Source organism: Falco biarmicus, chromosome 3 (assembly GCF_023638135.1).
Source record: "Falco biarmicus isolate bFalBia1 chromosome 3, bFalBia1.pri, whole genome shotgun sequence".
Taxonomy (NCBI): domain Eukaryota; kingdom Metazoa; phylum Chordata; class Aves; order Falconiformes; family Falconidae; genus Falco; species Falco biarmicus.
Genome location: NC_079290.1, coordinates 42,356,079 through 42,372,084, shown reverse-complemented (window position 1 = coordinate 42,372,084; position 16,006 = coordinate 42,356,079). Strand labels below are relative to the sequence as shown.

The 16,006-nt window shown below is 37.0% G+C and overlaps 1 protein-coding gene across 2 annotated transcripts in view; it reads left to right on the top strand.

Moving 5' to 3' along the window:
* C3H8orf34 (chromosome 3 C8orf34 homolog) overlaps positions 1-16,006 on the top strand; it is a 167,723-nt gene that overhangs the window by 116,851 nt on the left and 34,866 nt on the right. For both annotated transcript variants that reach the window (XM_056333302.1, XM_056333303.1), the window contains exon 9: positions 11,873-11,958. In XM_056333302.1, coding sequence (XP_056189277.1) covers positions 11,873-11,958 — 86 coding nt within the window. The remainder of the gene's footprint in view (positions 1-11,872; positions 11,959-16,006) is intronic.

Genomic DNA, 16,006 nt, shown 5'->3' with positions numbered 1-16,006 from the left:
ATAAAAAGTTGTGGCAAAAATGAACGAGTCAGAAAATTTTCATTCAGCTTTTTGGCTGAGTTGAATTTGAGCTGTGATTAATTTGTCCAGCTCTGATACATTAATAACTACAATAAAGTCTTCGTAGTCTTCTCTTGATTTTCTAAGTGTTACATACAGCTACAATAAACCATTTTATCTTTCCATCTCTGGAGTGGTGTACCACTTAGGTATCTTACTTATTCTTTTAAAAAATAGGAACACACTAAAGAAAAAAAAAAATCAGAAAATATTTTTTTCTGGTCCTAGTGGTTATCAGAGACAGAGAACATAAATTAATTTTTCAGAGTGAGTAAGTTTATTTTCTAAATTGTCAGAGTACACAGTAGTTTTTCTTTTCTTTCACTGACTCGTGTTGCTTTGAAAATCTTACTATATGAAAAATAGGGAATATCTCTGTGATTTCAATTGATTTTTTGAGTTCATGGATCTAAGTTTGACCTCTAAAATGCACAAGATATTATCATTTTTAATCCCAAATCTTAATTAGTTTTATGGCAAACTCCCTGTGAATGTGTGTTTTAAAAAAATTGCCAGAGTTGCTCTATTTTCAAAATCTTAAACGTGTCTTGGGAAGGGAACAATGTAAGACAGGAGATTTATATCAAGTGCTCAGACAGAAATCCCAGGAGGATCAGACTTCTTTCCTCCCTCTTTTTTACCAAAATTTCCCACTTTATAAATCGACTAACCAATAATTTCAGACCTGTCAGAAGTTCCACAAAATACTGTGATAATAAAAACATAGTTATCAAAAATCGTGTAAGCTGTGAAGAAACCAGTATTTTCGGAAGCATCATTTATCTCTTCAGAAGGAATAGTGTGTGTCTGTGTCCTTGCATTATGCAGTATTTTCAGCAACGAAGCATTTCCCTCTGAGTTTGATGTAACAGATATTTTATTAAAAGCTGCATATGTGGAGTAGACTTGTTTTTGACGTAAGTAACTGTCACTCAACGTAAGAGAAATTGAATTCTGTTTATTTAAAGAAAGATAAGTGTTTACATGTTAGTAAAAATAGATTTACACTTGAAATGTGCACCAGGTACATAAAATTTGCATGTGAATTGCATCTTAAACATACGAACATATTGGTCTCATGATATGACTGGTTTTGGAAATGTGGCACTTAATGCACCCAGTTCATCTGGAGGTGGCCCTGCTGTAACTTTACTGACAGGGAATTAGTATCTGGTTTTGGTTATGGAGGAAAAATACGGTATAAGATGCTGTGAATTGATGATGTGTCACTAGAACATCTTTTGTGAGAACTATTGTTCAAAAGTAGCTATATTTATTTTATTTATTTTATCTCAGTCTGGTTATAAAAAGATAGAACTCATATGAGGAGGTTGGTACACTTGTAAAGATTTAAAAACACTGTTGAGAAATTCTAAGAGTAGACCCGAAGGATTTTTTTCAGTTCTTTTGAATGTACCAGTCTTGATTTGTAATAATGAAAGCAGTAGGATCGTATTTGAAAATGAAATTAATATCACTTTGTCTAGTCCTGAAAATTATTGTACTGTCTCTCAGTTTAATAGAGGGTAACACAGGGTAACAGCCATTTCATCCTGTCCTTCATTTGTAGATCTTGTCAAGACACCGCTCTCCCTTTTCACATTTTAACCCCCTCAATAATTTAAAAAGACCAGAGCTTTCCCAAGCCTTTCCTCCTCCTTCTGCCTTGAGCTCTTTGATGTGTGCTTTGCAAGCTAACTCTCTGTTGCGGTCTATATAAATTCTGTTTGGTGCTACACTGTGATATATATCAGCAATGGCAGTTGCTTCTGGATGCAAACAATACAGGGAGGAAGCCAGGAGATCATGAGCTTGGGGAAGCTTGTTGGTCATAATTTGAGGCTCTGGATAACAGTTTAATATAGCTCTTAAAGACACACATGCACACACACACCCCACACACACCCCCACACACACCTCTTTCACTAGTCCTAGAAAAAATGGTTCACAGGGGAAGAAAGAGCGTTAAGTCTGAAAAGACTGACAAAGACTGTAATTTTTCTCCTGTGAGATAATGGTTTGAAGCCAGCAGCAGATAAAAGATTGCCATAAGAATGGCTTAATTCCCCATCTTGTAAAAGGATTAGATAATTCAGTCTCTTTATGGATTCTGTACTCTGGGAAATATATTTCCACTTTTGGTTCTCGTAAGAAATAGCTGCAGAGTGTACTTACTTAAATGCACAAAGGCCTGCATTCAGACATTTTGAAAAGGCAAACAGCACACAGAAAAGATTATTTTGCAGCCTGTGTCAAAGTGTAAGTTTTGCTCAGCAAGTGGATATTCTAGTTTTACCAGCTGAAAACATTATGGCTGTGAATTATGTATTGGTGACATGGAAACTTTCCACAATAACCTTTAAGAGTGACTGGAAAATAATGCTTTTAATTTGCAGAAAGAGAATGGACTTCAATCAAAATCCATTTTTAACTATTTTTATGAATTTTCAAATCATTTACTGTCTTTTAGTGTGCAAGCACTGAGAAATAGTGTCCTTTGAGTGCAAAATTAAGAAACACTCTGATCCGAATATTATCAGTGAAAATGGGGTTACTTTAGATTAACTGTACCTTAGATCAGGGTGAAACTCAAATATTATGCATGCTGTGTGTCTCACATGAATAGAATCGATGGTGGTAACAGCATACTCCTGCCTGAGAGCTGAGAGCTTTGCACTACTTTAAAATGGATTTAAAGGAATTGTAACTCTTTGCTGAGAAGCATGCCGAATATGTCACTAAGTTTATATTCCTACATTTTATTCAGAAATTTTGTTAAATATCAGTATTTATTCATGTAGTCTTACAGTTTACTTTTGGAAATGTCTGCCTTCCTGGGTAATGTTCTGCAGGATAATCCAACAGTCCTCATGCTTCATTTCTCTTTAACGCAGATGCTTCCTGTATTTCAGTATATGGTGAGAACAGAAGCTATGACACTGATTTTTTAATATAACAAGGTGACATGCTGCAGAGGTTTCCCATTATTACTTCAGACTTTAGAGGTGCCAGCCACTCTCATTACTCAGTGAATTAACAATCCTCTGTTGTTTGCCGCCATAGATCTAAGACATTATTCTTCTATGGCTTACTGATCTGAAATTTGTATAAACTTCTTTTAAAGTCTAATCTTCATTAGGAAACTAGAGTATGCAGCTAAAGCAGATGGAGGATTTTACCAGCAAAAGAGTACTTTTGGCTGTATATTGTTTAATAATACTTACTAAATATAATTTTACCATTATATTAACTGGCATAGTGTATACTGGGAAACTGACATCTTTTTGTCTCTGTACCTGTGAATACACTAAGAATTTTACTGGCACAGTTTTAACATTTTTTTTTTTTCATAAAAGGCGTTAGTAGAACAAGTGGAATAGGTCAGAAATTCCTGGCCTTATATGTAGGTGCTGGAGAAGCTTTGTATTTTACGCCATTATAAAGGAGCACAGAACTTGTGGAGACATTATGTCAAGGTGCATGAGATCAGAATTTGGATCAGTATGTTTAAGAACAAAGAATGTAATAAACTCACCATATTATAGGCAGTCAGGACAGATATTTACGAAGCTTGGAGTACTGTTCCTTGGTGTGGGGTTGAAGTTGCTAGGGAAAGGCACAAGGAAACATTCAGTGTAACCTAAAAGCATGTGGGGACTTCCAGATTTCTCTTGTCTGATCTCTATTGCTATAACTTCCCTGGAGTTAAGTATTTGCTCTAGGGAAATTATAATTCAGTATTACAATGGTATCAGAGTGAGATGTTAGATGTAGTTGTAATGTTTTAAGTTACAGAAAGGAAGCAGATGATTTGAAAGAAAAAAAAAAAAGGGAGGTCCAATAAGTCCAGTTTATCCTTCTCCTCATCTCTAACTGAAAGTCCCTTTGGTTGCCAAAGAAACATCATCATGTTGTATTTTTTATGTTTACTTTGTTAATAAGTTCATGATACTCATTAATCTTACAAAATGTGTATTACAGATTTTGATCCAAATTAATAACTACTTCATAAAGAAACTATAAATTGCTTGAAGTATTTGTTAGGATTTTTTCAAGAGCATAGTTAACATATTTTGAAATAATTTAAGCAAAATCAGTGATTCAACAAGCCAAAATCTCCATAATAAAGATTCTAATACAAACATGACACTACCTCTGTTTTTCAGAGCTGAGAACTTTTCTTTGCAGGTGTAGCCTTAAAAATGCACACTGATCTTGAGTGAACATGAAAACTTTACTGCTCTTTTTGCTGGAATATTGAAGGAGTCTTTGCTGAACTTTCCCCAGCTTCTCACTGTGTTTATCTAAAAGAAGTCAGCTGAGTCTTCAGCAAAGCAGATCTGAGTTTTTCCAATCAAATGTTTTTTTGGAGATAGAGATTCACAGAAACCAAAATGTTTTGCAAAAATTATCCAGATTCAACAAAATTTAGCTGACACAGGGAAGAGCAGAGAGAATGGCTGGAGATGCAATTCTCAGACATGTAATTTCCCACTTCCTCCTGGAGGACTGCCCTTGCTGTCTTGGTGCCCTGGAGGAATTGTTATGAAAAAGCCAGAAGGAGAATTTGTATTATCTTGAAATAAGGTTTTAAGGATTTCTTCTCAAGTGGAATTTCAGTTTCTGTGGTTGTTGACCTCTGGGCATCATCAGAATTTGAGCGAATCTATCCAGCTCTGGTTTGCTGTATTTAAAAAGGCGAAGTCCCGTAGTCATGTACCAGAGTTTGAAAGCCAGCCACATACACAGTAATTATATAACTTTGGCTGTAGTTGTTTATTGGGGCATTAAAGGAGAGTTGTCCAAAAAAGATAACCCTTCTTCTGTTTGGGTTTGTTGTTTGGTTGGGGGGAGGGGGGGTGGTGGTTCTGTTTTGGAAGGAATAGAATGGGAATTTGGTTATTTGAGTTGTGACATATTTCTAGATGACTATTTGCTTTATTCTGCTATAACATGGAGTTTAATTTCATTTACCTCTGATTTTAAGAATGCCATAGGACAACAGTGTTGACATAGAGGACAATCATAGTTTATGTCTACATTTAGTGCACTGAAGGAGTTCTTAGGCAGGAATTTGTCCTGCATCTGTACTTACAGTCATGTGCACATTCAAATATAGACACACCCATAGTTACCCTCAAAGCAGGACTTTGTTTTACCTCTGAAAAATACATTTTGCTCAAGTGTAAATGTTTCCACAAATTTCAAATCTGAAAATGCATGCCAACTTTAAATTGTGGAGAAACAAAACAATTTCAATTCAGCTTCCTCAACTGTTCCCTGTTATTTTTTCCCCAAGATGTAGTTTAATTCCAGTGTCCTATTGCCTGGAAACTCTGCAGCTGTATGAGGGCTACTGTATTGTTTTAGTGGTGGTACAAGTGGAGAAATCACAACTCCTTCTAGCATTACTCTCTCCTTCAATCCCCCCTACAACCATGCTTCATTAGGTACCCATTATAATTAGTCATTTTAGGATGCTGTTAGATAATTTTGGATTCGTTTAAGGAATTGGTTTGTAGGCTCATCTTGTCTCTTTTCAGTTTCTAAGTGAGGTCATGAGTCTTAACATCTTTCTAAAGCAGCAATTACTGTAATGTCAAGAAGCTGTCCTCTTAATAGCTCACCTAAATTGGATGTTGATGGATATCAGCGAGATTTGAAAACAGGACCCCTCCTTCTGTCACACAAAAAGAATGGGGAAGTTTAATGACATGCCACATGCCATGTAGCTGATTACAGTAAAGAAGACCAATAAACTCACTTGGACTTTGGATACTGTTAACATTTATTTTCTTGTCAAGTATGTCAAGTTTCAGCAAGGACTAGCTTTCAGATAGCAGTGACAAGTCCACACAGTCTGGTTAAGCAACATCAGTTTCAATAGAAGAAAAGATCACTAAGAAATACATCCTAGTGAACTGTGTTAGAAAAAGTAGAAGTTCAAAGTTTTGCATATTGCAGAGAACAGACCTTCCTTATGTAAGGGTCCTTTCTTTTTGTTTACTTCTATATAGCTGTAATTAGATAAAGTTATGTAGATCGCTCCAACGGTAGTATTTTTGGCTTAATTAAGTTGCATGTGTTTTAGTATCAAAAGGACTTACTGGTACATTTCAGAAACTAGAAGTGAAACTCAGTTTTTTGAAGTCATCTAATGGGGAATATGTTGCTGCTATGGAAGTCTCATTGTTGACTTTCAAAAAGCCTTACATCATGTATTCATTCATACTATTTACTCATTCCTTCTGTAATACTAACAGAATAGTCTTTATGCAAATACATGGAAGAATCTGACTATAATTTGTTCAGACAGTGCAATCTAGACACAAATGACTGTTCAGGCTCCGAGCAAAGCTGATCTTGCAGAATGACTGTTCGTATGGTGCCAGTTTATTTCCAGCTACTAAGTAATGCTAGAAGAAAGATCAAGATGCACTCAGTGTTTTCTCCTCATAGTAATGAATGGATCGCCACAGGGTTATTATGGTGTTTTTGAAAACAGGGTAGGGGGATGTGAAGGTTGCTGTGAAGGCAAAGTTAAGTCCATGAGGCGTTTCCTCACCAAGGTGTGTCATTAGAAGAGCTCTAGTCGTAAGAGTGCTAGAATGGGTCTTTCTGAAAGGTCAGGCACAAGAGAAGCTTGAAACTTTGTAGCGCTTGATCAGTCTTTTCCAGCTGGAGATTCCATCAAACAGCAACTCCACAGAGCTCATCTTCCAGGTGGGAAAATGGCAAATCTGCACTGAATCCAGAGCCCACCTGAATGGTGTACAGTGACCTGTCACTAAATTCATGTTACCAGATACTTACATACTGCATATTTAATCTCTGTGAAATTCCCCTGGAACATTCTGTCATCTTGTAAATGGAAATAATTTGAAACATTTATGGCCATTAGTCTGCTTTCTTTAACTTTTTTTTGGCAACAGATGGAGCTGAAGTAGGAACTAGTATCTGATACTTCTCTAGAGTATCGCTTCTTGCACTGTCTGCAGGGTGAAATCAACGTGTTAGTGAGTTACTTCCTACTCTGTAATCATAGGGCTTTAGAAATGTTTCATTAAGATCATTGGTAATCGTGATAGCACAGAATGATGTGTTCTGAGGTGTTGTCAGGCATTCAAATTGCCAGGGAACTATTGAAGATGTTCAAAAAAATGTTGTGATATAAGTCAGAATGGGGTTTTGTTTCACACAGCCTCATTGATGAGAGGTTACACAACGTAAATCACAGTGTTAACCTCACTTTCATTTTAGTTTAGCAACCGAGATTCAAATAATAGTTTCATCATAGGATTTTTTCATTTGGGAAGTAGTTCACTTCTATTGAAATATCAAATGGTAACATCCTTATCTTGATGATATGCCCTGTTCTGCAACAGTCTGTTTTAAGAAAGACAGATGTCCTGAATGCTCAAGTTCAGCAATGCACTTAATATGGGCATGATTTTAAACCAAGGAGTAATTTATTTAGATAAATATGTTAATGAATAAAAATGGTAACATTTCTTTTGTATCACCTTTCTGCATGCTGATGTAATTTTTCATTTTTTTAAGATGGCTGAACTTTTAGACCAAAAAAAAAAAAAGGTTGTGCTTTTTTAGGTAGGTTACTCCTACTTACAAATACTGCACCATCACTAATAAAATAATTAAACCAGTAGATAAAGGCAGCTTTACATGGCAATAATATAAAATTTCTGATAAGTTGATAAATGTTAAAAATTTATTGAAAATATTGCTTTTTCAGATATCAAATCAAGAGGAAATATTTTCCTGCTCTGAATGCTAAAGGAATCAACATCTTTTCTTTTTGCTGTTTTAGTCACTGCCATTTCTTAGATAATACTATGTGTGTTATATATGTTGTTCAGGAAAAGACCTTTTGAAAGTAGTGGATGAAAAAAGCCCATAATTTAAATCTTGACTCTGTTTTTCCTATTTGCTGTTATCTTCCTCTGATGAGGCAATATAGGATTTTATTATCCTGCTACTCATTCAAGGAATTTAGATGAAATTTCGTCCTCTTTTTGCATACTCTTGTAGTATCATATTTACTAAGTCATACTGGCAGTATGACTGTGTTTCACACACCCACAAGCTTGTTAGTAATGATAGACCTGCTATACTGATGCTGTACCCAGCAAACTTACTTGGTAAACGTATTCAGGATGTCTTTGGTCCTGAAGTCCTTGGCAGTTTTCTTGGAACAAGTCCTACAGAATGCATTTTGGGGTTAAAGGCAATCGAAGTATTTACCTGGAAGCTACCTTTGTAGCTCTTGAAGGTCCAACATGCAGCTGATTTAATGTATCTGAAACAACGGCCTCTAAGCAAGAGTTGATGCTATAAGCAGTATATATATAGAAAAAAAAGTATTGGCTATCAGGTATCAAGTTTAGAATCCAAATAAAATAATAGCTGAAGTAAGATTTTGATTAGTAACTTAAATAGTCTCTAAAGTATTAGTAAATTAGTAATTTTGAGGTAACTGGGGTTTTTTTAAGTGTACACATTAAAAATAAGAGCCAAGATTTCCAAAGCTAGCCACCAGTGTGGAAAAGTTTGACTCTTTTTAGATTGCTTTGCAAACAAGGATGTGACTGTCATATACATTACTCTTTTTATAATTGCCTTTTCCAAAGCAGTGGATGAAAAGTTCCGACTCAACATTTTGGTCATCATTTACCTTTTTTGCTAAAGGATTTCTATTAAGTATCTGGCAATGAAGACTCAAGTCAACCTTGGAGAGCTGGACATGAAAATGCTTTTTTAGTACCCACAACCAGATAAGTGGATTTCATAGCTTAGGCCTTCCAACATTAATGATACTTGCAGCGTGGTGCAGGCACTTGTCTTGCAAGACATTCAGCAAGAGTGAACCAGGGAAGACGGTAGCATAAACAAGGACAGATTAGAAAACGCATCCCTGATTGTATAATGAGCTTCTGATTGCTTTAAAAGTTCTTCTAGACATACGCTTCTTTCTAATCTATTGCTTAAGAATTTTCAAGTGTTTTCATTTTACTGTGGAGGTGTGTTATGAATACTATTAATATTGACAAAGAAATCAGAATTCTTTTGGCAAGCAATAGCATTTGTGACTTTTTATGTTGCTGGAGAATCTATTCCAATATGAGTCCATATGTAAGAAATACATGAGTTAAAAATTGGAAGTGGAAATGAGGTCCAGATATGTCAAACATCTTTTTCACCCATCCACCCACTAATTCACCCAGCCATTTCTTTCTACAAAGGGAAACAGTATGAAATAGCTTTTCTGACTAGATACGCTGGACTTAAAAAAATATTTTTTGTATCTTTTTCACGAGGCAAATAAGTTCAGTTGTTCATGTCTGGTTTGGATTTATAAAAGCTGAGAATGGGAATGTATTATAAAATCTTGAAAATTCTGATGGGATAAAATAAGCAGCTCCTACTTCTAGAGCTTTTTGTTTTTATGGCTGCAGTATAAGCAGAGAAGGTTGGAGTAATTTTCCTTCTAATTAAACACAAATAAACTATCAACATGGCAGCAGAGAAGGGTACATTACTTCTGGTTCCTGCAATTCAATGTATATCCTTACAAGCTTGAATGTGTGCTTGCATTAAACATGCATATGCATGTAATGAAGGAGGACAGGTCAATTTTAATACAAAGGAAAATGTGATTTTTGAGATCTTCCTTCTTTTTGTGGTTATTTCATTTGCAATTTGTTTTCTCCTGATTTAAATATCTTTTTTATAATGGTATGAAGTTATTTGCTTCTGTTTGACTGTCGTCTGTAGAACGGCCTGTTTGACAAGCTAAGCTTTTAAAGAATTTGTAACTAGAGCATTACAAACCAGCTATAGAGCTACAAAGTATTCATAGAAGTAATTTTCAAAATCAGGTTTACAGCTTCTAAGTTTTACGCTTTTGTTGCCTTGAGGAGTTCTGTGGTCTGTGGAACTGCCTCCTCAGGTAAGAGCCATTACGAATTTACATTGAGCTTTCCATCATAAATAAACTGGCCCAAGGACAATAAATGGAGATAAAGTAATGGGGGGGTGTGTGTGTGTAACGGTTTTGAGAAGGTACAAACAAATAGATGATTTAAGACCCAAATATATTAAATAACTGTGAGAGCCATAAAAAGTGAAATTCAGATAGGGCAGATATAGGGGTTCTGCTTGATTTCAAAGCGTAATTCAAAGTTTAGTGTAAAGCAGCTGCAGAGAGAATACTGAGTGAAAGGTATCTTTTTTAAGAGATAAGTTATTTCTTTCCCCAAGGTTTTACTTCAATGAATTTTTATGATTCCTGGGCTTTGAATTGCATTTTTCTTATTCTTTTCATGTCTGAATACATCCAAGGTAAGACAACCTTTATGTAAATGGAAATTATATTGTATTAAGAGCTACAAACCATTATTCAGAGCAGAATCTGTACTCGGGATTCATAAGAGCCTGAAGAAGGATGGTGAGGCTTTTGGGATGCTTGTTTAAAAGAACAGATTCAAGGACTATTTTTGTAAATTGCTGTCAAGGTATTACAGTCAGCTGATGCAGGGGAAAATCCTGAAGACAAAGCCAGCCATCATTACTATATTTTTCTTTTAAAAAGCAACAGAGGAGGAGGAAGTATTCTTGCATGTATTTCCCTGTGGTGGGTTAACCTTGGCTAAGGGCCACCCAGCTGCTCGCTCACTCGCTGCCCTCAGCAGAAGCAGAGGAGAAATAGGATGCAAAAGCTTGTGGGTCAGGAATAAGACAGGGAAGTTGCTTTCCAGTTACTGTTGTGGGCAAAACAGACTTGACTTGGAGAAAATTAGTTTATTGCCAATTAAAATAGATTTAGGTAATGAGAAACAAAAGACAAACATTAACACACCTTTCCTCCCCGCTTTCCCAGGCCCAACTTCACTCCAGACTCCTCCCTACCCCCTGAGTGGTGCAGGGGGACAGGGAATGGGGGCTGTGGTCCATCCATAAGGGCTCCTCTCTGCTCCGCCTCCCTCGTCAGATGTTTTACCTGCTCCAGTGTGGGCTCGCCACATGGGCTGCAATCCTTCAGGAAAGAAAACCTGCTCCATTGTGGGTTTCCACAGGCCACAGTCCCTCTGGGACTTATCCACCGGCTCTGGTGCAGGCCCTGCATGAGCTGCAGTGGATAGTGGTACTGGCATGCACCTCGCCATGGGTGTCGGGGGATTACCTGCACCAGAGTGTGGAGCACCTCCTGCTCTGACCTTAGTGTTCCCTCTGCTATTTCCCACTCTCTGTTCCCTGGTCTTCTGCCTGTGTGGTATTGTTTGCTCTTCCTTAACTGTTTTCTTCAAGACACCACCATTTTGGCTGAGGGGCTCAGCTGTGTCCTGCCGTGAGTCTTTTGGAGCTGGATGGAGCTGCTTGTGTCTGGCACAGGGCAGCCCCAGCCTCTCCTTGCCAAGGCCACCCTGCAGCCCCCCAGCTCTGACACCTTGACAGGGAAAGCCAGTGCAGTCCAGTTCAATGGAAATATTTTTTAATATAGTGAAGGAAGCTTGCAGCTTCATATGCACATGACACCACCAAATCCCCACTGTTGTGGAAATAAGTCTTAAAAAAATACATAAGCTAGGATTCAATTGACTGTTTCTTGGAAGCTAGTTTTGGTTGCTAGATAGTCTAGGATGATATGATCGAACCATGGATGTTTGCTTTTCAGCAAATTTACCCTTTTAATTAGGAGAATGTTGTGAGTAGGGTATTCAGAGATAGCACTCTTCTTTGTTTTGTCTATGAAACATGATTGCAAATGTTTTCATTCCATTTTTCCACAATTCAGATTGCAAGGAGATAATTTGGCGGAAAGGCCGGAAGATGTCTCCATGGTATCTCAAATATCTGAGTCAGGAGTGTCAGACTTTGACGGTAAGTTATATAAATATTTGCTGCTCATAAAAATATCCCCAAACACCAAAATCTTGAATTTAAGAGTAGAGGCTATATCTGTAAAATAAGACTAAACTCTTCCAGATAATGTTCCTGGGCATTCAAACTCAATCGTTCGCACTTCAAATGTGTTCAAGAGCCCCTGACATGGTTTTTGTCATGGCCAGTTAGCACTGCAGAATAATTCTTAGGCGTATTTTGGGAGCTGCCTTGGGCTGGAATTCATTGTAGTAGACAGTTTGTATGTTAGCACACCATTTTGGGTGTAGCATAGCTTAATAGCATAGACATGGGCTGTTCATTGCCAGCTGGCCTCTATGGCAAAAAGTGATCTTTGAAATACCTGGTACTACAAATGCATCCACAGGATTCAGATAATATACAGTAAAAATAAAAATTATATAATTTCTCCTGGTTTTAAACTAAGCGTCAGAAATGCTTCTCTGGTCTCTCCAAGCACCACTGACTAGAACTGAAATACAATAAAAAGTTTATACAATAGCTCTGACAAATATTTTTTTTCTGCTCATGCAAACATAATCATATGTTGCACTAATCTGCAGTTAGGATCCTTAGCCTGGTTTCAATTTCTGCTCAGGTTTTTGAACAAAATAACACCTGAAAACTAAGGGAAAAGGTGCTTCCTAAGGGTTATCTTGCCAGAGAGTGCCCTGCATTCCTATGAAAGATTAAGTTGATGAAGGTTAACTTTATCTTAGCTGTCACTGGAATGGAGACAGAAATAAATAGAGATTTGGACAGAGAATCTGCAAAGATAAATCTTTCAGTCCATTCCCTTAACTGTTGGGCAAAACCAGTCGAGTCTATTAATTGGAGGGTTCGATATGCAGTCTAGACTTCAGCAGCCACAGACAAGTTAGCTGATGAATTAATCAAGTTAGTTGATTATTTAATGCAAAACAAATTGGAACTAACTTGTTGTTTTCAATTATCCTACTGCTATTTAGTGCTATTGGGTATAATGGCAACCTGAGCTTTGGTTCATTTCTCTTCCCTCATTTGTAAACCAATGTATGTCAGTATTAGTAACTATGTCTTTAAAGACAAATTTTTCAGACTGGTTTTGTGATAATGCATGGCTTCATGCAGTCATGTCATTTGATTTTCCTTTCATCTGCGTTGGATCACTGTAAAAAAATATTAGTAGGGAACTCAGAATCTCAAAATATGATGTTCTTACAAGCTTGATGAAGGTTATCAGCAAGAGAAACCGAGACTGGTGACTGCACTCAAGCCCAGTGAGAGGAAGGCAAAATTCTTCTGTTATGAGAGTAATCCCCCAGGAACGGAGGTTATGGTGGCTTGTTTGGTGTAGGTAAGGGGATATGCAAGCATGAGATTATTGCAGCAGGAACAAGTAGAGCAGTAAGACATAAATGTAGGAAAACGTTCTACAGTTCCTGAAACAATTTGTTTTCTACAGATCTCTACCTTCCTTTTTCATTCCTGTGTACCCTTGTTCTTGAAGTGGAAGTACGCTCACTTTGCCATGCCATCTTCTGAAACTGTAGGCTTCCATAAAACAGTAAGCTGTTGCTAAGTGGCAGAGACACCAGGATTAAAGAAGGTGAAACTGTCAGAAGGTGCTGGATGCTGTGTAATAATGAAGCTGGATCTTTTATGGTCACTGAGTGTGGGGCACAGAAGTGCTATAGCTACTTGGACCACTTTACATGCTTCTGGATACTCTGTAGTCAGTATGAATATAGAGAAAATTGAGAATGCTTTCACTAAAAAAACTCAACTACAAATATAGGGAGTAGAAGTTAGGTAGGTAGGTGGGGCAATGACATTCCCGTTGTTGTAAACACATTTATTTCATGTCTGTGAATATACATGAACCTGTTAGTCATATGACTAGAAAATAGCAAAGCCCCTAAGGCAAAAGGACTGAGGTCAGCAGTGAGGTATTGCCAAATTTTTGTCAAGAGGCACTCTCAGAAATGTTTAGCCTTTTAAAATGTATTTTCTTTTTCCTAAAATGTTGGCTAGTAGTACATTTTGATTTGAAAAAAAGCACAGCTGGATTTTACAAGTAGGTGCAGACTAGAAACAGGCACAGATCTCAGGCAACTGCCCATTCTGTCTTTCCTATAAATACAGCACATTACTTATCTTCTGTGCATCTGATATTTTTTCTAATAAATATTATGTGTGAGAAGTAGATTACTCCTGAAGATATTGTTAGAAAACCCAAAGTAACCAAGGTACCATGTTGCACTGTATTTTTAGTTAGGTCCCCTTAGGAATGTGTTATATTATGAAAAAGTGAGTAACAGGCTTCATGTACCAGGTTTATTTTAATTTATTTTCTGCTCTTACTTATCAGTACCAATGACCTTGCTGAGAGAAAACTATTCTGATGTAAACCATTTGTTCAAGAATATGCAAGCAAGGTGCTGATGCACAGCAAAGTTGAGGGTAGCTTTCTTTAGATAATGATTTGTTTCTGGGTTAGTGGGTAGTTGCTAAGTTGTTAGATCTGGAGTGTCTCTCCTGTGGATTTCAGATGAACTAGGTTCAGAAGTAGTGGTCGCACATCTGATCTAACAGCTCTTATAAATAAGCCTTACCAAAGCAATTCCACCTAATAGTCAATGTAATAGCTTATGTAAAAAGTTCATCTGCAGCATCAGGCACTGTACAACTCCACTAGCAATCTGGATCTGGTTCTAATTAACCAGTACACTGATTTCCCTCTAGTATAATCTTGCTGAATTGGACAGAGTTGTGTTTGATCTAAGTAGTAAAAATGAGGGGTGGGAATCAGGTCTCAAGATCAGAGAACGCAAAACGCCGTAATGCTGCAGTTTCTTTTTCCTGTCCTAAACTGTACCTCTCAAAGCTGTTTCCCATTGGACCACTTCACAGGAAAGAACTAAGGGAAGAATTTAATAGCTAGGTTCTTGATTTTGATTGAAGCGGCAGCTTCAGTGACCACATAGCAAACTTCCCCTTGTAGATGCCAAGCCTGTCAGGTTTGTCTCTTGGATCAGTCCTCCATTAAGCCTTGCTCCTTCTCTGTACAGATAGATGGGGAGAATGGCTGAGGCTTCAAAAGACAGGCACTGCAACAGGACTGATCCAGTAAAATTCTGCATCTGTCAACCCTCAGTCTTGTTTATCAGGTTGGGGTAATTGTAGATCATCTGCTACTGTGTATTTTTTTTTTATTTTTTTTTTTTAGATTTGGATATCAAGGACTAGTATCTCTAAAGGGTAATTACTTGTTTAATCGCGGTTGCCAATAGGTACCGTAGGACCTTGTTTCACTTGTTTAAGTCTCTTGCTGAAAAGTAGCTTACCCTTTGAGTGAAAGCTGTGATATAAGGTAGGAAAAGAAGGTATTATTGCAAATAAGATGTTGCAGTCAATTCATTCTTGTAGAAGGAAGCTTAAAATACAATACCTTATTAGGGAGCAAACTCTTTAATATTGGATAAATGAGAAGTGTAGCACTTCTAAACCACTCCTCAATTAGTCTGAGAAAAGCTGTTTGTAAAGTGAGTTACTTTGCAGTGTAGTATGCAACTCCACATATTTCTGAGGTGTGGGCAAAGACTTGTTTCTTTTGTGACTCTACATGGAATAATATAATTGGACTGAAAATGGTAGATTATACAGTACTACATCACAGTTTGTACTTGTGGTATTTCCTATTCTCTTGTGTTATTAGGTCTACAGATTCTGTGATACATAATATTTAATTTGCTAAATAAATTTTTAATAAGCAAATTTCACATCAGTGGTTCATTCTGTATCAAACAGGAGTCACTGGTTTTTATTTGCACTTAGCCAGCTCCTGTTTCTATCCAACAGAAAGTAGAAAGTTTCTGCTTGAAGAAGTGTGAAAAGACTAGGATGTGTAGCTTCTACATGGTTTTTTTTTCTTTAAAGTGCCAATATATTAGAAAGTTCAAAACAGGCATTTGGATGTAGAGGAAAAATTTGAAATTGGTGATGTTCAATAGAAATAGGAATGTATGAAACACATACAGTTTTCTTA